The sequence below is a fragment of the Pongo abelii genome, chromosome 22, assembly GCF_028885655.2.
Source record: "Pongo abelii isolate AG06213 chromosome 22, NHGRI_mPonAbe1-v2.0_pri, whole genome shotgun sequence".
Lineage (NCBI taxonomy): Eukaryota > Metazoa > Chordata > Mammalia > Primates > Hominidae > Pongo > Pongo abelii.
In genome coordinates, this window is record NC_072007.2 from 43,797,190 (window position 1) to 43,822,721 (window position 25,532).

General features: G+C 45.8%; 2 protein-coding genes across 10 annotated transcripts in view; both read right to left on the reverse strand.

Moving 5' to 3' along the window:
* Positions 1 to 215: 215 nt before the first annotated feature.
* On the reverse strand, positions 216 to 9,797 carry DNAJC28 (DnaJ heat shock protein family (Hsp40) member C28). 7 transcript variants are annotated; one of them, XR_010138794.1, is made up of 5 exons: positions 9,658 to 9,792; positions 5,520 to 6,862; positions 848 to 953; positions 625 to 722; positions 216 to 335 (listed from the first exon to the last, which is right to left on the reverse strand). XR_010138794.1 is itself a non-coding variant. In XM_009233895.4 (3 exons), the coding sequence occupies exon 3, from the start codon at positions 6,829 to 6,831 to the stop codon at positions 5,668 to 5,670; it is 1,164 nt and encodes a 387-aa protein (XP_009232170.3). In that variant the 5' UTR covers positions 6,832 to 6,862; positions 9,121 to 9,295; positions 9,658 to 9,797; the 3' UTR covers positions 2,810 to 5,667.
* Positions 9,798 to 23,766: 13,969 nt separating this feature from the next.
* GART (phosphoribosylglycinamide formyltransferase, phosphoribosylglycinamide synthetase, phosphoribosylaminoimidazole synthetase) overlaps positions 23,767 to 25,532 on the reverse strand; it is a 37,817-nt gene continuing 36,051 nt past the window's right edge. For all 3 annotated transcript variants that reach the window (XM_024239467.3, XM_054542780.2, XM_024239466.3), the window contains exons 20-22: positions 25,378 to 25,519; positions 24,217 to 24,332; positions 23,767 to 24,120 (exon numbers count right to left, since the gene is read on the reverse strand). In XM_024239467.3, the coding sequence (XP_024095235.2) occupies positions 23,929 to 24,120; positions 24,217 to 24,332; positions 25,378 to 25,519 (450 nt within the window). In that variant the 3' untranslated portion in view covers positions 23,767 to 23,928. The remainder of the gene's footprint in view (positions 24,121 to 24,216; positions 24,333 to 25,377; positions 25,520 to 25,532) is intronic.

Consider the following 25,532-nt stretch of genomic DNA (forward strand, 5'->3'; position numbering starts at 1 on the left):
TATTCCACAAAGAGTCAAACATGTATTTAGTTATGCTTTCAAAAATGTGGGCATTTGGCCGAGCACAGTGCCTCACACCTGTAATCCCAGCACTTTGGGAACCAGAGGCGGTTGGATCACCTGAGGTCAGGAGTTCCAGATCAGCCTGGTCAACATGATAAAATCCCATCTCAACTAAAAAGAAAAAACAATTAGCTGGGCGTGGTGATACATGCCTGTAATCCCAACTACTCAGGAGGCTGGCAGGAGAATCACTTGAATCCAAGAGGCAGAGGTTGCAGTGAGCCAAGATCACGCCACTGCACTCCAGCCTGGGCGACAGAACAAGACTCCGTCTCAAAAAAAAGAAAGGCATTTGAAAGATATTGGGATTAAGTTGCTGATGTCAACATTTCACTGTCAATTCCAAATGTACTGATTTAAGTATTTAGTAGAATTGTAAATCAGCCTTTAAAAAAAAACCACACATGGCCGGGTGCGGTGGCTCAAGCCTGTAATCCCAGCACTTTGGGAGGCCGAGGCGGGCGGACCATGAGGTCAGTCATTCGAGACCAGCCTGGCCAACATGGTGAAACCCCGTCTCTACTAAAAATACAAAAATTAGCCGGGCATGATGGCGCTCACCTGTAATCCCAGCTACTCAAGAGGCTGAGGCAGGAGAATCGCTTGAACCTGGGAGTCAGAGGTTGCAGTGAGCCAGGATTGCACCACTGCACTCCAGCCTGGGTGACAGAGTGAGACTCCGTCTCAAAAAAACAAACAAACAAACAAACAAACACATTTTCTGATTCAGTTGGTATTCTACCATGTAGCTACTGAAGCATATGTTTTGTTAAATTCCTGTTACCTAAGCACTTCAGAGAGGCGCTCCTAGATTCTGGAGACATTGTGACTTCAGGACCATTTTCAGGTTTGGGCCAGGACAGGTTCTGAAAGATCTACTTCACCTAAAACTAGACAGAAAATGCAGTCCAGTTGGTACAAGTCTATTAAGAGAAAGGAACAATCCAGGCTGTCCTTCACGCTACGCCCCATGGGTTCTAGTTTATTCTCTCAGGGCTGCTTCATGAACTTACTCTGATAGAGTGGTATTCACTTCCATCTTTTGAGTGTACAAGCCAAATGTGTACCACAGAAACTATCTGAAAGGCTAAAACATGCTGCATAAACAGGTACTTCCCAAAATATTCTCTCTCTTTCTCCATATGCTTATGTGGTTGTATAACAAAAAGATTTCATCTGAGTAAGTCTTAGGCAGCTATTAGAACTGTTGTAGTTTGATAAAGGTGTCTTGAGACTAAGGTTATACTTCCTGTGGGTCTGAAATGGACTCTCTCCTGAAAGGATGGCTATTCAGTGTCAGTCATTTAGGAGAAAGGACTGATCTTTAGATGGGAAACAAAAAACCAAGACCTGGAAGATAATTTGACTCCAGCAGAAAAGGAAATACTTCTTTCCACATCTAGACTCTGAAGACAGTGGATACATTTGTCAGTTGGTCTCTTTCAGTTATAAGTAACAGAAAAGAACATCTCAAACTGGCTTAAATAATGAGGAGGATTCTGTGGCTCACGGAACTGGAGGATCAGAGTTATCGTGGGTGTTACGGTCTGAATGATTATGTCTCCTCAAAACTCTTATGCTGGGGTACTATATTAGTCCATTTTCACACTGCTATAAAAACATTACCTGAGCTGGGCACGGTGGCTCACCTCTGTAATCCCAACACTTTGGGAGGACGAGGAGGGCGGATCACGTCAGGAGTTCGAGACCAGCCTGGCCAACATGGTGAAATTCTGTGTCTACTAAAAATACAAAAATGAGCCAGGTGTGGTGGCGGGTGGTTGTAGTCCCAGCTACTCGGGAAGCCGAGGCAGGAGAATCGCTTAAACCCGGGGTACAGAGGTTGCAGTGAGCCAAGATTGTGCCACTGCACTCCAGCCTGTAAGATTTGTTTTTCATTTTTTTTGAGAGAGGGTCTTACTCTTGCCCAGGCTGGAGTGCAGTGGTGTGATCATGGCTCACTGCAGCCTTGACCTCCTGGGCTCAAGCGATCCTCCCACCTCAGGCTCCCAAGTAGCTGGGACTACAAGAAAGTGCTACCACACCTGGATTTTTTTTTTTTTTTTTTTTTTTTTTGGTAGAGACAGTTTCACCATGTTTCCCTGGCTGGTCTCAAACTCCTGGGCTCAAGCAATCCTCTTGCCTTGGTCTCTCAAAATGTTGGGATTACAGGCATGAATCACACCGTGCCTGGCCAATCAAAAACATTTTTTAAAAAAATGCATTTAGGGCTGGGCGCGGTGGCTCATGCCTGTAATCCCAGCACTTTGGGAGGCTGAGGTGGGTGGATCACCTGAGGTCAGGAGTTTGAGACGAGCATGACCAACATGGAGAAACCCTGTCTCTACTAAAAATACAAAATTAGCTGGGTGGCACATGCCTGTAATCCCAGCTACTTGGGAGGCTGGGGCAGGAGAATCTCTTGAACCCAGGAGGCAAAGGTTGCGGTGAGCCGAGATTGCGCCATTGCACTTCAGCCTGGGCAACAAGAGCAAAGCTCCATCACACACACACACAAAAATTAGGTGCCTAGCCCAAAATATTATTACCATTATAACAAAGGGACATTGAATAATCATTATACTAACTTTATTAACATAGACAACATTTACAAACATAAAGTGCACTGTGCTGAAATTAAAAATTTACTGACATTTTCTGGTAACCGTACCTTCTCATTGACCAATATGGAAAATGGTTTTGTTCATCTATGTTACTGTAGTGCAGTTAAGCCTCTTACATCTAATTCCCACTATTTTTTTTTTTTTTTTTTGAGATGGAGTCTTGCTCTGTCACCCAGGCTGGAGTGTAGTGGCGCGATCTCGGCTCACTGCAAGCTCCACCTCCCGGGTTCATGCCATTCTGCTGCCTAAGCCTCCCCAGCAGCTGTGACTACAGGCACACACCGCCATGCCCAGCTAATTTTTTTTGTATTTTTAGTAGAGACGGGGTTTCACCGTGTTAGCCAGGATGGTCTTGATCTCCAGACCTCGTGATCTGTCTGCCTCGGCCTCCCAAAGTGTTAGGATTACAGGCGTGAGCCACCGCGCCCGGCCTCTAATTCCCACTTTTAACAAGAGTCACAAAATTACTGCCTTCTAAAATGTTTTTGGAACTATAGCTCTTATTAAGCAACATTCCATACTGTTCACAATTTTATTTACAGTGATACTATCATTGTAGAAGCCAAATGACAACTCATTAAATAAATTATAATCACATATTATGCCAATTAATGCTGCAGCATCTAAGCTAAAGGCCAAAAATTTCTTTTTGAAGGTGTAGTTTTGTTTGTTGTTTTAACTATCACACATTTTACAAAATAACACTTTCTTGCAAAATGCAGGTGGTGAGTCCCTCACTTCTGAACCACTTCTGTAACACAGCACTCTGGATTAAAGAAGGAAACACTGCACTCCAGCCTGGGCAACAAGAGCAAAACTCCATTTCAAAAAAAAAAAAAAAAAAAAACGTGGACACTGGACTGGGCACAGTGGCTCGCACCTGTAATCGCAGCACTTTGGGAGGCTAAGGCAGGTGGATCACCTGAGGTCAGGAGTTGGAGACCAGCCTGGCCAAAATGGTGAAATCCCATCTCTACTAAAAAAAATAAAAATTAGGCCGGGCCGGGTGGCTCACGCCTGTAATCCCAGCACTTTGGGAGGCCGAGGCGGGTGGGTCACGAGGTCAGGAGATTGAGACCATCCTGGCTAACATGGTGAAACCCCGTCTCTACGAAAAAACACAAAAAATTAGCCGGGCGTGGTGGCATGCGCCTGTAGTCCCAGCTACTCGGGAGGCTGAGGCAGGAGAACGGCGTGAACGCAGGAGGCGGAGCTTGCAGTGAGCCGAGATTGCGCCACTGCACTCCAGCCTGGGTGAAGAGCCAGACTCCGTCTCCAAATAAATAAATAAATAAACAAATGAAAATTAGCTGGGCGTGGTGACGGGCACCTCTAATCCCAGCTACTTGGGAGGCTGAGGTAGGACAATCACTTGAACCCAGGAGGCAGAGGTTGCAGTGAGCCATGATCGCACCATTGCACTCCAGCCTGGGCAATGAGAGTGAAACTGCATCTCAAAAAAAAAAAAAAAAGTGGACACTGGAGTTTATTTCTAGAATTGCTAAATCAACTAGCTTCACTGATTTCTGCAGCCAATAAACCATCGAGTTAGACAGGAAAAAGTAGAATCTGGATGTTTGGTGTGTTTTTCATTCAGTACCCACAGAGAAGGCCCTCATAAAACAAAAAGTACAGTAATTCCAGTGGGCTAATTTCCTGATCTTAATATTTCCACCTATATGGAGGATGTCCCAAAAGTCTTGGAACGGTTTTGAGCCTTAATAAGTTCAGGAGTATAAATCCAGCAAGCTCGTTTAAAAAGAAGTCATCTGGAGGTTTAATTGGTTAAATTTCATAACACTTCAGTTTTGTGACTTTTGATAACGTATTTTTCGGTTTCCCTGTTGTTGTTTAAGTACCTATGTTTGAAAATGGCAACAGTCACTGCTTTTAAATTAGTTATTACAGCTCAAAACTGCACTAAAACTTTTGGAATTCATGTATGATTCCTAAGTCAGAAACCCGATCCTAGCTCATTTCACTGGATGACCAACATTTTAACACTGGAATGAACTAAATTATTTTCTTTAGAAGTTTCAGTTATTTTTGGCCGGGTGCGGTGGCTCACGCCTGTAATCCCAGCACTTTGGGAGGCCAAGGGGGGGCGGATCATGAGGTCAAGAGATCGAAACCATCCTGGCCAACATGGTGAAACCCCATCTCTATTAAAAATATAAAAATTAGGCCGGGAGTGGTGGCTCAAGCCTGTAATCCCAGCACTTTGGGAGGCCGAGGCAGGTGGATCATGAGGTCAGGGGTTTGAGACCATCCTGGCCAACATGGTGAAACCCCATCTCTACAAAAAATACAAAAATAGGCCGGGCGCGGTGGCTCACACCTGTAATCCCAGCACTTTGGGAGGCCGAGGTGGGCGGATCACGAGGTCAGGAGATCAAGACCATCCTGGCTAACACGGTGAAACCCCGTCTCTACTAAAAATACAAAAAATTAGCCGGGTGTGGTGGCCGGAGCCTGTGGTCCCAGCTACTCAGGAAGCTGAGGCAGGAGAATGGCGTGAACCTGGGAGGCGGAGCTTGTAGTGAGCCGAGATCGCACCACTGCACTCCAGCCTGGGTGACAGAGTGAGACTCTGTCTCAAAAAAAAAAAGAAAAAAAAAAAATACAAAAATAGCCGAGTGTGGTGGTGTGTGCCTGTAATCCCAGCTATTCGGGAGTCTGAGGCAGGAGAATCACTTGAACCTGGGAAGCAGAGGTTGCAGTGAGCCTAGATTGTGTCATTGCACTCCAGCCTGGGCGACAGAGCAAGACACCGTCTCAAAAAAAAAAGGAGTTTCAGTTATTTTCTTTTCTTGCTATATCCTCAGGACAAACCTGATAGGTTTCCCACTCACAAATCATTGGCTATGTGATTAGTTTTGTGATAAGTACAATGGCACAGTTCTTAAATTCTTGTATTATAGCAATAAATCTCATTTTCCATGTTGTCAGTGGAACTAAGAATGATTTATGATAGTAAACATCAGAATGATCGCATTTTAATAAATTTCCACAGATTCATCCAGTTTAAAAAACCTTTCTTGATTTCAGGTGTTTTCTCTCCTTCTCCTTGATCAAGGTTATTTGGGTTTCTATCTGTGACTTCTTTTGTTTTTATAAGGGTCTCGTATATTTTCTGGGCTCTGACAATTTCTTTCTGAGCATCAAAATGGACTTTTTGCCTGGTCAGGATGGGAACAATTAAATTAAAATCATTAATTCGCTTGTTTAATTTTCTGATGTTTTCTTGAAACTGCTCACAAACATGGTTCCACTGTTTCTGTTCAGTTGGTGTCATTGGATTCCCAAGTTTTTTCCTAGACACTAAAATTGCCTCTCTGAGTTGCTCAATAGTATCGCTTATTTCCTTTTGCATAAGGATCCATTCTGGTTGGTATCCGTTATCGATCAGTATTCGGTTCAGGTTGTGAGTCATGGGATCAATGTAAGAACAGTCAGAAAACTTTTTCAGAGGTTTTCCTTTCCCACTGAGATTGTCAAAGTCTCCTTTTGCCATGGATTCTTGAATGAGGTCCTCCACTAAACGTTCTATAGCTTGAGTTATCTTTTGCTGTTTGCTCTGTCTTATATTTTTAACAATTACACTATCAGGAAAATACTGGCTTTGTAGTTTCTGCTTTTGATATTCCATCACTTGTTCAGTAGCACGGTCTGCCCTAAATTGCCTATATTGCTTCTCTCGTTGAGTTGGAGTCCCAAAACCAATACCTTCAAAACTTAAATAATGCCGGTGTTGGGGTGTTTTATATTTGAATTTTTCTACATCTTCTTCTTCACCTTTACTCTGACTGGCATTTGTTTGTTCTATCACATGGGAGAGCACCTTTCTATAAGCTTTTTCAATCCTTATAAATGTTGCAGAATCAGCAGTATTACAGCCACTGTCAGGATGATACTGCTTGGCAAGCTTATGAAAAGATTCCCTGACTTCATCTGCAGAGCATCCTTCCTCCACGTTCAGCAGCCTATAATATTCTCTGATCTTCTTTTTGGATTTATGGGTTGACATCATTCTATTTCTAATGATACCAAAATATGGAAGCATTTTCACTCGATTAGGAATCACTGTAGCCTTTATCAGGTGAGATCTTAAGATCTGAGCCATCATCACGCACATTGTATTCATTATTGTACCCAGAGTTCTTCCTAGCAATGACCTATAAAACGACAACAAATATAGGTTGAACAAAGTTGTATTATCCGTTAATTTCTTATTTTCAGCAATAAGGTAAAAGATACAGCATGAATTTACAAGTACAACAAGGGGCAGTTCTTTTGAATGCTGCTGTCAACATTTTTTTTCCTTTTTTTTTTTTTTTTTGAGACAGAGTCTAGCTCTGTGGCCCAGGCTGGAGTGCAGTGGTGCCTCCGCCTCCAGAGCCACGCCCAGCTAATTTTTTTATATTTTTAGTAGAGAAGGGGTTTCACCATATTGGCCAGGCTGGTCTGGATATCCTGACATGGTTATCAGCCTGCCTCCGCCTCCCAAAGTGCTGGGATTACAGGCATGAGCCACCACGCTCAGCCTTTTTTTTTTTTTGAGTCAGGGTCTTGCTCTGTTGCCCATACTGGAGTGCAGTGGCACAATCATGGCTCACTGCAGCATCAACCTCCTAGGCTGAAGTGATTCTCCCACCTCTGCCTCTCATGTTGCTGGGACTACAGGCATGCACCACCATACCTGGCTAATTTCTGTATTTTTGTAGGGATGGGGTTTCGTCATGTTGCCCACCCTGGTCTCCAACTCCTGAGCTCAAACATCTGCCAGTTTCTGCCTCCCAAAGTGCTGGGATTATAGGGTTGAGCCACTGTGCCCAGCCACATTCTTTTTTCTTTTCTTTTCTTTTTTTTTTTTTTTTTTTTGAGACAGAGTCTCACCCAGGCTGGAGTGCAATGGCATGATCTTGGCTCACTGTAACCTCTGCCTCCTGGGTTCAAGCAATTCTCCTGCCTCAGCCTCCCAAGTAGCTGGGATTACAGGTACATGACACCACCCCCGGCTAATTTTTGTATTTTTAGTAGAGACGGGGTTTCACCATGATGGCCAGGCTGGCCTCGAATTCCTAACCTAAGGTGATCTGCCTGCCTCAGGCTCCCAAAACGCTAGCAGCACAGGCGTTGAGCCACCGCACTCGGCCTGGCTGCATTTTTTTTTTTTTGAGACGTACTCTCACTCTGTTGCCCAGGCTAGAGTGCAGTGGTGTGATCTCGGCTCACTGCAACCTCCACCTCCCCGGTTCAAGCGATTCTTCTGCCTCAGCCTCCTGAGTAGCTGGGATTAAAGGCGCATGCCACCATGCCCGGATAATTTTTGTATTTTTAGTAGAGACGGGGTTTCACCATGTTGGTTAGGCTGGTCTCGAACTCCTGACCTCGTGATCCTCCCACCTCGGCCTCCCAAAGTGCTGGGATTACAGGGGTGAGCCACCGCTTCAGGCACCAGCTGCATTCTTTTTTTTTTTTTTTTTTCCCAGACGGAGTCTCGCTCTGTCGCCCAGGCTGGAGTGCAGTGGCACGATCTCGGCTCACTGCAAGCTCCGCCTCCCAGGTTCACGCCATTCTCCTGCCTCAGCCTCCCGAGTAGGTGAGACCACAGGCGCCCACCACCATGCCCGGCTAATTTTTTGTATTTTTAGTAGAGACGGCGTTTCACCGTGTTAGCCAGGATGGTCTCGATCTCTTGACCCCGTGATCCGCCCGCCTCGACCTCCCAAAGTGCTGGGATTACAGGCGTGAGCCACTGCGCCGGGCCCCACCAGCTGCATTCTTATAGCTATGTTTCACTGATGTGGGCAGAAAAATGGAAGCTGATGAAGTTTAGTGTTAACATATTGTGGGACCAGGCACGGTGGCACACGCCTGTAATCCCAATACTTTAGGCGGCTGAGGTGGATGGATCACCGAGGTGAGGAGTTCGAGATCAGCCTGGCTAACATGGCAAAACCCTGTATCTACTAAAAATACAAAAATTAACTGGGCGCTTGCAGTTCCAGCTACTCGGGAGGCTGAGGCAAGAGAATTGCTTGAATCTGGGAGGTGGAGGTTGCAGTGAGCCGAGATCGTGCCACTGCACTCCAGCCTGGGCGACAGAGCGAGACTCTGTCTCAAAAAAATATAGATAGATAGATAGAATGTGGATTCTACCCCTCACTAACTAACCGTATATTTTACAAGTGGAAAGTTCTTAGAGATCATCTAATCCAATCTTCTCATTTCATGAGAAAACGTAGGTCCGGAAGGTTAAGCAATTTAACCAAGTCCCATAACAAGGTGTAAGCAAAACGGTTAGGGGTGAGCACAGTAAAAAAGGAGGCTCGCTTAACTGTCTATACCTCCAGCCGATTATAAACTGCACGAGAGTCTGCATCATCTCAAGGAGTCTTCTCATAAGACGACTTATGGACAAGGTACGTACCTGGTCTGATACTGGATTGAATAGAATCAAGTGTCCAAAAGACTTTAAGCTCCACAGCTCGCTAGGGAGGAGCTATCTGCCAGAGGCCAGAAAAACCACGATGAACTGTGAGGCCTCCCAACACGTTTGCTGCTATTGCAATAACATGGTCTCGAAGAGGAGGAAGACTTGTACACTGACAATGGCCAAAAAATAATGGAAGTGGCTTAATTGGAATTGGGATATATAAACGCTAAAACGGAGCTCCTGAGACCCCCTATTTTCTAGGCAATCGGGGCCAACGGTCTGGGAGCCGGCAGCGAAGGTGGTTATCATGGCAAGGGAGGTAGGTCCTGCCCCGCCCCCTCCTCACCTGCGCAGACCTGGGGTAGGGGTTCCGCGGCTCCCGCCCCCCTGCCGCGCCTCTGCGCATGCGTGCGCGGTGCGCCCTTCACTCCGGGTGTCAGTGCCGCGGCCTCTAGCTGGTGCCTCCGCCGGGCTAGACCATCTGCCACTTTACATTGAGGGGCTCAGGGGGTACGGAAGGCAGAATCGTACCTGATTGGGACAGGTGACCTTACCAGGGAAACGGACAATCTTTCGTCAAACGAACTTTACCCCGGAGGACCCAGGCAGGGCACCTCGGGAGCCTTCGTCCCGGCCGGGGACCACCAGCTCCGCCTCCGTCCCCGCCCCGAGCGGAGGTGGTCCGGCCGATTGGGATTGTGGAAGATGTAGTTCGCTAGAAGGGGCGATGTGCGCCTGCGCCTCTCGGGAGGGACTTAGGTGCGTTGAAAATGATGCAAAGACAGTTGGCGGCGTGGGGAGTTGTGGCTCGGAGGGCGAGGGTAACTTTTTGGGGGCAGGGGAAGGTAAGGCTGTTTCCCCGGAACGGGACCTGAACAGGTTTCTTCGGGGTCACAGAAGGAGCCACCTGCGCAGATACATGAGGCTTAAAACCTACCCTTTTATTAATTCAAGTACTGTTGAGGGGCTGGCGACAGGCCAGAGGACAAAATCAAAATAGGGATCTTCTGGCTTGGAGTTCAACCACTGACGTGGGGACTGAGCATTTCCCCTCTCTGTACAGGAAGCAAGTTTTTTAAAAAGGAAAAAGAAAAAGGATAAAAAGAAAAAGGCAGAGGCTTGGGAGTTTTCAGATCTGGGTTGAAAATCCTGTTTCTTCTGCTTGCACCTTAGGCAAGATACCTGCAAAATGAGAGTTGCAATAAATAATAAACTATAGTAAATAGTATGCCATTGTGCTAAGTGCTTTAGGTATATTCTCATTTGCTTTTTTTTTTTTTTTTTTCTCAGGCAGAGTCTCGCTCTGTCGCCTAGGCTGGAGTGTGGTGGCGCGATCTCGGCTCACTGCGACCTCCACCTCCCGGGTTTAAGCGATTCTCCTGCCTCAGCCTCCCGAGTAGCTGGAATTCCAGGCGTGCACCACCATGTCCGGCTAATTTTTTTGTATTTTTAGCGGAGACCAGGTTTCACCATGTTGGCCAGGCTGGTCTCGAACTCCTGAGCTAAGGTGATCTGCCTGCCTCGGCCTTTCAAAGTGCTGGGATTACAGGCATTCATTTAATCTTTACAACAGCCCTCTGAGATAAATGCTGTTTTTTCCCTATTTTACATATAATGAAATAATAATTGTATCAAGTTCATTGACTTTTTTAGGGGGAGAATTACACAATGTATGTAAACCACTTGGCACTGTGCCTCGCACATTAAGCAATATTTTTTGTTATGACTGTGTCTCTTAAAAGGAGCCAGAAATAGGTATTGGCCTTCTCAGCTTCTACATCATAAACATTATAATCATTTATTGCCATCTATGTAGGAGCACAGAAAAAGATACAGTATAAACTCTGATTCCGAGGGATTTAGTTATAAGCAAACAATCAACAAAATAACTCGTGTGAAAGAAAATAGGATTTCTGGCCGGGCGCGGTGGCTCACGCCAGTAATCCCAGCACTTTGGGAGGCCGAGGCGGGCGGATCACGAGGTCAGGAGATCGAGACCATCCTGGCTAACACAGTGAAACCCTGTCTCTACTAAAAGTACAAAAAATTAGCCGGGTGTGGTGGCGGGCGCCTGTAGTCTCAGCTACTCGGGAGGCTGAGGCAGGAGAATGGCGTGAACCCGGGAGGCGGAGCTTGCAGTGAGCGTAGATCGCGCCAGTGCACTCCAGCCTGGGCGACAGAGCAAGACTCCATATCAAAAAAAAAAAAAAAAAGAAAGAAAGAAAATAGGATTTCTATTAAAGTTAACTCTTCTAGGCAGCATCTTAAACAGTATAAAAGAAAAACAGGCCAGGTGCAGTGGCTCATGCTTGTAATACCAGTGTGGACAACATAGTGAGACTCCATCTGTACAAAACTTTCAGGAAAATTAGCCAGGTGTGATGGTGCCCACCTGTAATCCCAGCTACACAGGAGGCTGAGGTGGGAGGATCACTTGAGCCCAGGAGTTGGAGGCTGCAGTGAGCTATGATTGTACCAATGCTCTCCAAACTAAGCAACAGAGTAAGACCTGGCCACTAAAAAATTTTTAAAAAGAAAAATAAGGCCAGGCACAGTGGCTCATGCCTGTAATCTCAGCACTTTGGGAGGCTGAGGCAGGCAGATCACCTGAGGTCGGGAGTTTGAGACCAGCCTGACCAACATGGAGAAATCCTGACTCTAAAAATACAAAAAATTAGCTGGGCGTGGTGGCGCATGCCTGTAATCCCAGGTACTCGGGAGGCTGAGGCAGGAGAATTGCTTGAACCCTAGAGGTGGAGGTTGCAGTGAGCCGAGATTGCTCCATTGCTCTCCAGCCAAGGTGACAGTGCGAGACACTGTCTCAAAAAAAAAAAAAGAAAAAAAAAAAGAGCCACCAAGCAAAACTTCCTAAAAGTTGTCAGTAGCCATCACCCTCTTCTGCATCCAGGCCCGGTAAGGTGCCTTATATCTCTCTCAATCTCATCCTTCTCCCAGCCTTGCTTCTAAATGCACTCCAAGGCCAGGCACAGTAGCTCATGCCTGTAATCCCAGCACTCTGGGAGGCTGAGGTGGGAGGATCACTTGAGCCCAGGGATTTGAACCAACCTGGGAAACATAGGGAGACCCCATCTCTATTTATTTTTTTTAAAAAAAAGTAAAATTAAAATACACTTCAAGTGTCAACACTTCACGTAGAAAGCAGAAATGTGGAAGTTAGCCTTCCCTCTCCAGCTGCTCAAAGACCTTTTGAAATCTTCAACTGAGTGCCCAGCGAAGGCTGGGGAAGGGGCGGGGAGTGTCCATCCTCCTTCCCAATACCAATGGTTTATCAGTGTATTCAGCCCATAAAGCATGTCCCTTCTCTAGGTACAGGGGAAAATTTCATCAGTAAAAAAAATAAGAATTTTTCCCTTCAATCCAATAAAATTATAAAAATACATAAAACAAGATAGAAATGACAGAATGTTCTCAATAAATTGTCCATATAAAAGGCCATACTCTGGCCAGGCACAGTGGCTCACACCTGTAATCCCAGCACTTTGGGAGGCCGAGGCAGGCAGATCACGAGGTCAGGAGATCGAGACCATCCTGGCTAACACAGTGAAACCCTGTCTCTACTAAAAGTACAAAAAATTAGCCGGTCATAGTAGTGGGCGCCTGTAGTCCCAGCTACTCTGGAGGCTGAGGCAGGAGAATGGCATGAACCCAGGAACGGAGCTTGCAGTGAGCCGAGATCGCGCCACTGCAATCCAGCCTGGGCAACAGTGCAAGACTCCGTCTCAAAAAAGAAAAAAAAAAAAAAGGCCATACTCATCCTCAGAGGTTGCAACCAAACGATACATTAATTAATTAATTTTAAAAATGTTTTAAAGGTTATATTCAGCCTAAGAATGATTCACACAAACTTTATTTTATTTATTTATTTTTTTTGAGATGGAGTCTTGCTCTGTCGCCCAGGCTGGAATGCAGTGGCGTGATCTCAGCTCATTGCAACCTCCACCTCCCAGGTTCAAGCGATTCTCCTGCCCCAGCCTCCCGAGTAGCTGGGATTATAGGCATGCACCACCACACCCAGCTAACTTTGTATTTTTAGTAGAGACAGAGTTCTGCCTTGTCGGTCAGGCTGGTCTCGAACCCCTTACCTCAAATGATCCACCTACCTCGGGCTCCCAAAGTGCTGGGATTACAGGTGTGAGCCACTGCACCTAGCCCACACAAACTTTGGAATCTTGATTACCTCTGAAAATCTTCGGGTAGACAGGGGAGTGTCCCAAGATTTTCATTTGATCCACTATTCATAATAGTGAGGAAGAATAAAGTCAAATTACAGAGAGAGAAATAAATTATGAAAGATTCCATGCTATAGACCAGTGCTGTGGCACATACCTGTGGTTTCAGCTACTCAGGATCGCTTGAGCCTAGGAGTTTGAGGCTTCAGTGAGCTATAATCGTGCCACTGTTATTCCCGCCTGGGTGATAGGTGAGACCCTGTCTCTTAAAAAAAAAAAAAAAGAAAAAAAAGAAAGAAAGAAAGAAAAAAGAAAGAAATAGTGCAGTCATAAAAGAGAATGAGATCACGTCTTTTGGGGGAACATGGATGGAGCTGGAGGCCGTTATTCTCAGCAAACTAAATCAGAAACAAAAAACCAAACACTGCATGTTCTCACTTATAAATGGGAGCTAAATGATGAGAACTTAGGAACACAAGGAAACAACAGACACTGGGGTCTACTTGAGGTGGGAGGGTAGGAGGAGGGAGAGGAGGAAAACAGAGAACTATTGGGTACTGGGCTAAATACCTGCGTGATGAAATAATCTGTACACCAACCCCCCCATGACATAAGTGTACCTATGTACACCTTACAGGTGTAAGTCACCGCGCCTGGCCAGTAATTACAATAAGGAGACGCTATGTACAGTTGTCTCCCTCCAGATGACCTGGTCACTTCTCCACTCTTTGGGCTAAATTGTGCCGCCATGTTGAAGCCCTTACCCCCAGTACTTTAGAATGTGACTGCATTTGGAGATAAGTTAAAGAAAGAGAAGAAAGAAAGAAAGAAAGAGAAAGGAAAGAAAGAGAAGAAAGAAAGAAAAAGAGAGAAAAAGAAAGAGAGAGAAAGAAGAGAAGAGAAGAGAAAAGGAAGGAAGGCAGGCGGGAGGGAGGGGAAGGGAAGGAAAGAAAGGAAGAAAGGAAAGGAAGAAAAGAAGGAAGGAAGAAAGGAAATAAAGGAAAGGAAAGAGGGAGGGAGGGAAGGAAGGGGGGTGGGGAAACATTTCATGCTCTGTAGCATGTAAAAAGAATGACATGGTTCTTGGCCGGACAGGATGGCTCACACCTGTAATCCCAGCGCTTTGGGAGGCTGAGGTGGGTGGATCATGAGGTCAGGAGTTTGAGACCAGCCTGGCCAAGATGGTAAAACCCGGTCTCTACTAAAAAGAAAAAAAAGTAGCCGGGTGTGGTGGCAGGAGCCTGTAATCCCAGTTACTCGGGGGGCTGAGGCAGGAGAATCTCTTGAACCTGGGAGGCGGAGGTTGCAGTGAGCCAAGATCGCGCCACTGCACTCCAGCCTGGGTGACAGAGTGAGACTCCGTCTCACCACAAAAAAAAAAAAAAAAAAAAAAAAATGACATGGTTCTGTAGATGCAGCCACAGAAAAGTGGCCACTATGTTTTGTGAATAAATAGGTATTGCTAAATTATGTTCAAGAAGGGATGGACCAGTTTGCATCACCAACATATTTGGAAATGTCTGTTACTCCACAGTCTTGAGAACTCACATTAGTAGTCTCTTTTTAATCTTCGCCAGTCTGATAGGTGTGTGTCAACACACACACTTAAGATTCCTTTATTGTAATTACTGGCTGGGTGCGGTGGCTTACACCTGTAATCCCAGCACTTTGGGAGGCCGAGGCGGGCAGATCACCTGAGGTCAGGAGTTTGAGACCAGCCTGGCCAATGTGGCAAAACCCCAACTCTACTAAAAATACAAAAATTAGCCGGGTGTGGTGGTGGGCACCTGTAATCCCAGCTACTCAGGAGGCTGAAGCAGGAGGATCATTTGAACCTGGAGGCAGAGGTTGCAGTGAGCTGAGATCTCTCCACTGCTCTCCAGCCTGGGTAACGAGAGCAAGACTCCGTCCCAAGAAAAAAAAAAAAATAAGATTTCTTTATTGTAATTACTGAGGTAATGGAATTACTGCTCTCCATGCTTCTAGTCCACAAAGCTGGTGGGATAAACACTAGTTATTTTGATGATGCATTTGCACAAGGAGGTGGGTAATCAAGATGGTGTTCACACAGCTGTCTCCCTCCAGATGACCTGGTCACTTCTCCATGCTTTGGGCTGAATTGTGCCCCCATGTTGAAGCCCTAACCCCCAGTACTTTAGAATGTGACTGCATTTGGAGATAAGTTATTTAAATAGGTGATTAAGTTAAAATGAGGCTGTTAAGGTGGGTGATAATCCAATCTGACTGGCATCCTTATAAAAGGAGGAAATTTGGCCCCAAAGAGACACCAGGGTTGTGCACACACAGAGCAACGTCCCTGTGAGGACACAGAAAGAAGGCAGCCATCTGCCGGCCAAGGAGAGGCCTCAGGAGAAACCCACTCTGCAGACACCTTGATCTTGGACTTCCAGTCTCCAGGACTGTGGGAGAATAACGGTCTCCTGTAGTTGGAGCCCCAGTCTGTGGTGCTTTGTCACATCAGCCCCACCAGACCAACACAGCAGGTGTCTTTGATCCTTATACGTCCCTTCAGTAGGTCCCAGGGATTTGTGTTACCCAAAATGTTTCCTCCCAGATGGAAAACTCTGAAAGCAGGTGAAAGCTTTCCCCCTCATTTTCCTCTTGCTGAACACACCCCTGCCCTGCAGGACCAGTTCTGGGCTGCTGCCTCCTGCTTTCCTCTTTCGAAGTCATTCTGCCAACTTGGAGATTTGGATTTGGGTGAGCTGTGCTGGGGGTGGGATGTGGGGCAGAGTCTCCTCATCCGAAGAAAGACAGGAGTTTCTGATCCTGGGATTTCGGGTTTGCTGAAGGGTGCTTGTGCAGGTGGCACTGACTCTTCTCTCTTCTTGCTGTAGTTGACCTCTAAGAGAAAAGCACCAGAAGCTCGTTCTCCGCTCTTTGAGACACCCTTCTTCAAGCTTCGCGGCGTCTCTCTCTTTCTCTCTCCTGGATCCCCCTACTGCACAGCCTACTCATACCCAGTGTCCTTGGCTGGCTCCGCCCTTCTCACGCGATTGGTGCTCTCAGATTCCACGCCTCTACATAATGTTCATTATCTACTCTCCCTTGCCAATGCCAACGCCAATGCCTAAACCTCCTCCTCGAAGCTAATGACTGACCCCGGAGTGATGTCACAGTGTTGAATACAAGAATCCCTCAAGGTGTACAAAGAAGTCCCACCTCCCCTCTGAGCATCATCCCTCCCTCAATTTGCAAAAGAAAGGCACACCTCTCATTTACCCCAGACTGTTAACACCTTCCAGGCAGCAAAGGTGCAATTGAAAAGGTTGATTTACTGTGGGTGCTGAAGAAGGAAAATTAATCCTTTATGGATTGGATGGTTTGGCCAGGTGTAATGGTTCACCCCTCTAATCTCAGAACTTTGGGAGGTTAAAGGGGGAGGATTGCTTGAGTGTAGAAGTTCGAGAGCAGCCTGGACAACACAGTAAGACCCTAACTCTACAAAATACAAAAATTAGCCAGGCATGGTGGCACGAGACTGTAGTCCCAACTAATCAGGAGGCTGAGGTGGGAGGATCACTTGAGCCCAGGAGGTCAAGCCTGCAGTGTGCTGTGATCATGCCAGTGCACTTCAGCATGGGTGACAGAGCAAGACCCTGTCTAAAAAAGAAAAAAGGCTGGGCGTGGTGGCTGACACCTGTAAACCCAGCACTTTGGGAGGCCGAGACGAGCGGATCATTTGAGGTTAGGAGTTCGAGACCAGCCTGACCAAAATGGTGAAACCCCCGTCTTTATTAAAAAATACAAAAATTAGCTGGGCGTGGTGGCAGACGCCTGTAATCTCAGCTACTTGGCAGACTGAGGCAGGAGAATCACTTGAACCCAGGAGGCGGAGGTTGCAGTGAGCGAAGATCACACCACTGCACTAGAGCCTGGGCAACAGAGTGAGACTCCCTCTCAAAAAAAAAAAAAAAAAAAAAAATTGTGTGGTTTCCAATACTTGGCTTTCAACAAAAGTGAAGGAGGATCTAATAGACTCCTCAGCTGAGTATTTCATTTGAAATGATTTTCAGTGGTAGATTTTCCTGGTGGATATAACTGAAGCATTCAAGGAGTTGAGTGATATTGTTATAACAACTATTTTTTTTTCCTGTGACTTTCTGGAGTTTGGTGATGTCGGAAATTTAAAATGCTGTTTGGGGCCAGGTGCGGTGGCTCACGCTTGTAATCCCAGCACTTTGGGAGGCTGAAGTGGGCGGATCACCTGAGGTCAGGAGTTTGAGACCAGCCTGGCCAACATGGTGAAACCCTGTCTCTACTGAAAATATAAAAATTAGCTGGGAGGCCGGGCACGGTGGCTGTTTGTAATCCCAGAACTTTGGGAGGCCAAGGCGGGCGGATCACCTGAGGTCGGGAGTTCGAGACCAGCCTGACCAACATGGAGAAACCCCATCTCTACTACAAATACAAAAATTAGCTGGGCGTGGTGGCACGTGCCTGTAATCCCAGCTACCTGGGAGGTTGAGGCAGGAGAATCACTTGAACCCGGGAGGCATAGGTTGCAGTGAGCTGAGATCTCGCCACTGCACTCCAGTCTGGGCGACAGAGCTAGAGTCCGTCTCAAAAAAAAAAAAAAGGCTGGGTGCGGTGGCTCACGCCTGTAATCCCAGCAATTTACAGGCGTGAAATTACACGCCTGTAATCTCAGCACTTTGGGAGGCCAAGGAGGGTGGATCACGAGGTGAGGAGTTAGAGACCAGCCTGGCCAAGATGGTGAAACCCCATCTCTACTAAAAATACAAAAATTAGCCGGGTGTGGTAGCGGGTTCCTGTAATTCCAGCTACTCGGGAGGCTGAGGCAGAGAATTGCTTGAACCCGGAAGGCAGAGTGTGCAGTGAGCCGAGATCGCACCACTGCACTCCGGCCTTGGTGACAGAGTGAGACTCTGACTCAAAAAAAAAAAAAAAAAATTGTTGTTGAGGTTTCAGTGTCCACAGATATTTCAATTCATGAAACTTTCATTTTATAAAGCAAAATCAGCTTGTAATATTAAAATCTTCACATCTTTATTGCAATGCTCAGGATACAGGTGGGCTCAGGAGTTAGCCTCTTAAATAAGTTTACACATGAGGATTATCAGGTTAACAGATGGGGGATTTGAGGATTAGGCTTGCTACTGAGTCTTTAATATGCTTTCTGTTACAAAGCCTGGAAGTTGGAAGTTCTACCTCTATTCATTTAAAAGACTTCATGTTCTGAATGTGAAGTGTGTTCAATGTACTCTTGTTGTATTTAAAAAAACTATGAATCAAATTTTTTATAAAAAAATGATTTTTTTTTTTTTTTTTTTTTTAGGCCAGGCACGGTGGCTCATGCCTATAATCCCAACACTTTGGGAGGCCGAGGTGGGCAGATTGCTTGAGGTGGGGAGTTCCAGACCAGCCTGGCCAGCATAGTGACACCCCGTCTCTACTAAAAATACAAAAATTAGCTGGGCATGGTGGTGAACGCCTATAATCTCAGCTATTCGGCAGGCTGAAGCAGGAGAATCCCTTGAACCTGGGAGGCAGAGGTTGCAGTGAGCTGAGATCGCGCTACTCCACTCCAGCCTGGGTAACAGAGTGAAACTCCAACTGAAAAAAAAAAATTGATTTGTTTTTTTGAGTGACAGACAAGTTGGGTGTCTCCTTTTGGGAAACAGTTTTAGAGATACAATTCATATGCCATGCAATCATGAATTTGACATGTACAATTCAATGGCTTTCAGTACATTCTTGTGGTTGTGCAACTATCACTGCAATCAATTCTAGAACATTTTCATCACTCAAACAAAAACCCCTGTACCCTTTCGTTGTCACCCCAAATACCTCTATCCCTCTATCCACCTTAGGCAACAACTAATCTATTTCTTGTCTTCTGGATTTGCCTATTCTGGACATTTCCTTATTAAATGTTATTTATTATTATTAGGATTTTTTTTTTTTTTTTTTTTTGAGACGGAGTCTTGCTCTGCCACTTAGGCTGAAGTGCAGTGGTGCCATCTCGTCTCACTGCAACCTCCACCTCCCGGGTTCCAGCGATTCTCCTGCCTCACTCTCCCAAGTAGCTGGGATTATAGGCACCTGCCACCATGCCTAGCTAATTTTTGTATTTTTAATAGAGACAGGATTTCACCATTTTGGCCAGGCAGGTCTTGAACTCCTGACCTCAAGTGATCCGCCTGCCTCGACCTCCCAAAGTGCTGAGATTACCGGCGTGAGCCACCGTGCTCGGCCCCAGTTATTATTATTAGTTTTAGAGACAGGGTCTCACTTTGTTGCCCAGGCTGGAGTGTAGTGGCATGATCTCAGCTCGATTGCACTCAACCTCCTAGGCTCAAGTGATCCTGCCACCTCAGCCTCCCAAGTAGCTGGGACCACATGTGTGTGCCACCACACCTGGCTAATTTTTTTTTTTTGAGACGAAGTTCCCCTCTGTTGCCCAGGCTGGAGTGCAGTGGCGTGATCTCGGCTCACTGCAACCTCCGCCTCCAGGGCTCAAGCAGTCCTCCTGTTTCAGCCTCCCGAGGAGCTGGGACTACAGGCACACGCTCCATGCCTGGCTAATTTTTCTATTTTTAGTAGAGATGGGGTTTCAGCATGTTGGCCAGGCTGGTCTCAAAGTCCTGACCTCAAGTGATCCATCCACCTCGGCCTCCCAAAGTGTTGGGATTACATGCATGAGCCACCGCGCCCGGCCCTTCCTTTCTTCTACTTCTTATTATTTTTGAGACAAGGTCTCACTCCGTCACCCAGGCTGGAGTGCAGTGGTGTGATCCCAGCTCAATGCAACCTCCGCCTTCCAGGTTCAAGTGGTTCTCCTGCTTCAGCTTCCAGAGTAGCTGGGATTACAGGCAAGGGCCACCATGCCTGGCTAATTTTTGTATTTTTAGTTGAGATGGCATTTCACCATGTTGGCCTGGCTGGTCTCGAACTCCTGACCTCAAGTGATCCCCCTGCCTCGTCCTCCCAAAGTGCTGGAATATAGGCCTGAGCCACCGCACATGGCCACACCTGGCTAATTTTTATATTTTATTTTTTGTAGAAATGGTTTCCTGCTATGTTGCCTAAGCTGGTCTGGAACTCCTGGACTCAAGCAGTCTTCCCTCCTTGGCCTCCCAAAGTGCTGGGATTACAGGTGGATGGTACTGCACCCAGCCTGGACATTTCATATAAATAGATTTGTATAATATGTGGTCTTTATTTTTTGAGACGGAGTCTCACTGTGTTGCCAGGCTGGAGTGCAGTGGCACGATCTTGGCTCACTGCCATCTCCGCCTCCTAGGTTCAAACAATTCTCCTGCCTCAGCCTCCTGAGTAGTTGGGACTACAGGCGCGCACCACCACGCCCAGTTTATTTATTTTATTTATTTTTATTTTTTCTTCTTTTTTCTTTTTTGAGACGGAATCTCGCTCTGTCGCCCAGGCTGGAGTGCAGTGGCACGATCTCAGCTCACTGCAAGCTCCGCCTCCTGGGTTCACGCCATTCTCCTGCCTCAGCCTCCCGAGTAGCTGAGACTACAGGTGCCCGCCACCACGCCTGGCTAATTTTTTGTACTATTTTAGTAGAGACGGGGTTTCACCATGTTACCATGAAACATTTAATAAGGAAATCTCGATCTCCTGACCTCGTGATCTGCCCGCCTTGGCCTCCCAAAGTGCTGGGATTACAGGCGTGAGCCACTGCACCCAGCCGCTTATTTTTATTTTTAGTAGAAGTGGGGTCTCACCATGTTGGCCAGGATGGTCTCGATCTCATGACCTGGTTATCTGCCTGCCTCAGCCTCCCAAAGTGCTAGGATTACAGGCATGAGCCACCGAGACCAGCCAGTCTTTTTGGTGGTGGTGTTATTGAGAAAACGTCTTACTCAAGCTGGAGTACAGTTGTGCGATCACAGCTCACTGAAGCTTCGACCTCCTGAGCTCAAGGAATCCTCCTACCTCAGCCTCCCAAGTAGCTGGGACTACAGGTGTGTGTCACCATGCCTAATTTTTCTATTTTATTTGTAGTTATGGGGGTCTCACTATGTTGTCCAGGCTGGTCTTGAACTCCTGGGCTCAACTGATCCTCCTACCTTGGCCCCCCAGTGCTGGGATTACAGGTGTGAGCCACCATGCCTGGCTGCATGTGGTTATTTATGACTGAATTCTTTTTTTTTGTTTGAGATGGAGTCTTGCTCTATTGGCAGGCTGGAGTGCGGTGGCATTATCTCAGCTCACTGCAACCTCTGCCTCCCGGATTCAAGCAATTCTCCTGCCTCAACCTCCCTAGTAGCTGGGACTACAGGTGCACGCCACCACGCCCAGCTAATTTTTGTATTTTTATTAGAGACAGGGTTTCACCGTGTTGGCCAGGATGGTCTTGATCTCTTGACCTCGTGATCCGCCTACCTTGGCCTCCCAAAGTGCTGGGATTACAAGGCTGAGCCACTGCACCTGGCCCTGAATTCTTTCACTTAGGATAATGCTTCAAGGCTCACCCACACTGTAGCATGTGTTAGTATTTCATTCCTTTTTTATAATTGAATAGTATTCAATGTATGGATATATTTATCCATATATTTATCAGTTCATTTGCTGATGAACATTTGCATTGTCTCCACTTATGAATCAGTTTTTAACTGTTAATTAACATTTGGCTCCAGATAAAGGAAAACGATCTAACACTGTGGTAAATGTAAAATTTACATGGCTTGTGAAAGAACGGCTGTCAGAGATGGTCTCTTTTAAACAGTGGAGGAGGCAAATGTATGCATTAGAATTGCTGAAAAACACTTTGGGAGATAAAGACAATTTTGGTTTTAAAAAAGCCAAAGGAGGGCCAGGTACGGTGGCTCACGCCTGTAATCCCAGCACTATGGGGGCCAAAGCAGGCAGATCAAATGAGGCCAGGAGTTGGAGACCAGCCTGGCCAGCATGGTGAAACCCCATCTCTACTAAAAATACAAAATGAGCCGGGTGTGGTAGTGCATGCCTGTAATCCTAGCTACTCAGGAGGCTGAGGCAGGAGAATCACTTGAACCCGGGAGGCAGAGGTTGCAGTGAGCCGAGATCTTGCCACTGCACCCCAGCCTGGGTGACTGAGTGAGACTCTGTCTCATCAAAACAACTATATGAATGGTATTTGCCTACTTTAATTGACAAGGGAATAGAGAGACACAGTGGATGAGAAACGTGCCTAAAGTTTTGTGCTTGAATCTAAAAGCCACCAACTCTCCCCCTAATCCTCTAGTGACTTGCAGAGAAGTATGGATCTTTATAAACCACAGGATAACTAAACTTTACTGAAGCTAAAATCTGGGGATTACAGAAAGTGTCAATAATTACAGGAACGTTTAATGATACTTCAAAGCATAAAGGATACTATCCTTCAGAAATGGGAGCTATCCAGAAATCTTAACACACCAGATTATGATCACGATGGTCGGAAAAGTCTCAAATCAGCTATACAATATAAGGAAGAAATACTGCCTTGTTAGACTTGGGGAAGAGATAGTCACTTGACACTGATCAGAAGGAGGCTGGGCAACTTTTACACACTGGAATCTATAACCAAGATTATAAACGGAACCCAGGTGATACACTTGGGCTTGTCCTCATGTTTCTTTTCCTCATTTTAACTCAGATACATCCAGCAGTCATGGCTTCAAAAGCATATGATCAAAGATCAGAAAACACATAACTTATTATTTTATTTATTTATTGAGATGGAGTCTTGCTCTGTCGCCTGGGCTGGAGTGCGGTGGCACGATCTCGGCTCACTGCAAGCTCTGCCTCCCGGGTTCATGCCATTCTCCTGCCTCAGCCTCCCGAGTAGCTGGGACCACAGGCGCCCGCCACCACACCCAGGATTTTTTTTTTTTTGTTTGTATTTTTAGTAGAGATGGGGTTTCACTGTGTTAGCCAGGATGGTCTCGATCTCCTGACCTCGTGATCTGCCCGCCTTGGCCTCCCAAGTACTGGGATTATAGGTGTGAGCCACCGCACCCGGCCCATTATTATTTTTTGAGACGAGTCTTGCTCTGTTGCCCAGGCTGGAGTGCAGTGGCATGATCTTGGCTCACTGCAACCTCCGCCTCCTGGGTTCAAGCGATTCTCCTGCCTCAGCCACCCGAGTAGCTGGGATTACAGGTGCGTACCACCATGCCCAGCTAACTATTTTTTGTATTTTTAGTAGAGACGGGATTTCACTGTGTTAGCCAGGATAGTCTCGATCTCCTGACCTCATGATCCGCCTGCCTCGGCCTCCCAAAGTGCTGGGATTACTACAGGCGTGAGCCACCGTGCCCAGCTGAAAACATATAACTTATAAAAATGGAGGTGATTTGTCATGTTGTCAGGCAATACCAAAAAAAAAAAAAAAAAAGAGGGGGTGACGGTTAGAAAAAGAGCATAAAAAAGACCAAGAAAACTGTATGTCTCAGATGTGCTGCACTAACTAGTCTTGTTTTTAGTAAGTCTCTATTTATTAAAAAAATAGATGAAGTAAGGGTGAGGTCTTTTTTGTCTTTTAGCAGTTTTTCTTTTGGGCCAAGTCCATGATAAAAAACCACCATGCAAACAGCAAATAATTCTTTCAAAACTGGCCCCATTTCTGAATTAAAAGGCTTCATTCCTCTTTAACCCAACAGATCTTGCCATTTTCTCCAAGCTGTACAGTTCCACTGGCCACCAGCTGAAGGGCTGCAGGAAATATTTTATGTTCTGCTAATTTTACTCTTTCAGAAAGAGTTGCGACAGTATCACCTCTCTTCACGGGAACAGCTTCTTGCAAAATAATTTGTCCAGCATCTACATCTTCCTGGAAAAGTAAGCAAAAGTTTTGAACATTACCTTCTAGCCAGCGTAATTTACATCTGACTACTAATATTATGTTGGTAGAAAAAGACATACTCACAGCTACAAAGTGTACAGTGCACCCAGTAACTGTGACTCCGGTTTCCAGGGCTTGCTCATGGGCATTCGAACCCTTAAAAGAAGGGAGCAAGGATGGGTGGATATTGAGCATTTTTCCTAAAAATTAAAAAAAGTATAGCGTCAGAATTTAAAAATCCTGGGCATTCTGTTAAAGGAATACGTTTTCCTATCTAGATCCGAAGTCAAACAGGAGTTGGATTTCTGGGATGGATGTTTTCTTTGCCAAACACAGAAATGTGGTAAAAAGAAGTAAGTTCTCATCCAAGAAGGCCCTGGAAGCAGCAAGTACCCGCCTTGCACAGCCAAAGGCATGCTGGGGTGCTCTGAACAGACACTCATGGTGACAGGAAGGTGGGGAGTTCATGCTGAATACCAGCTTGTTGCTGGCATGTACTATTAAAAATAAGCAAGAGGTTCTTACATAGCATCTATGTGCTTGACTTCTAACCACAAAGTGACCTGTCCACCAGACAGATGCTAGATTAGTTCTGTGTGGCTCATGTCACCAAAAGGCATTGTCTATTTTATATCACACCAGAAGTGCTCTAACTACATTCACGTAAGAATACATAAACTCTTTGGAGGGAAAATGCATTTATTGACCAACTGTGTGACCAACTGTGTACAAACCTACACAAACAGGATGCAGTCAAGGCTTTTGGGAAGAAGGCAGTAACATAGATAGTATGTGTTTTCTGGCAATAACCTCCTCCTTGCCAACTCCTGGCAATGGTCTATGCTTCCTAAGAGAGGATGGACTCTTCATTTTGGGATATATGGAATCACTCTCTTTTGCTTCCAAACAAATAAAGGAAGGTCTTCTGAATATTTATTCAGAAGATGAAATATTATCTTTGCAGTAATGTGAAACAAAACTAAGCTACATTAGAAAAAGTGATTAATTACAGCAAGCCAAAGTAAACGGAGAGCAGGTTAATAAATCATCATTGGATCATTCTTTAGTGTAAAACAAAGGAAATTAAACTGTGACCTGTGTTAAAGTATTAATAAAATATCACAGTCAAACAGGAGTTGGATTTCTGGGATGGGTGTTCAGTACTGGGATTGTGTGGCAAGTTATCTGTTCTGGAGACCATTTTCAACTGATTTGCCAATGTGATGTCGAATAATTTTTGCTTACCATTCCACTTCCGGACAAAGGGGCCAGAAAGAATTCTCATGAATCCTGCAAGACAGACTATGTCTATGGAGAACTCTTCAAGGACTAGGTCAATTGCACTGTCAAATTCTACACGATTTTTATACAGTTTATGATTAATTACCTGTAATAGAAAA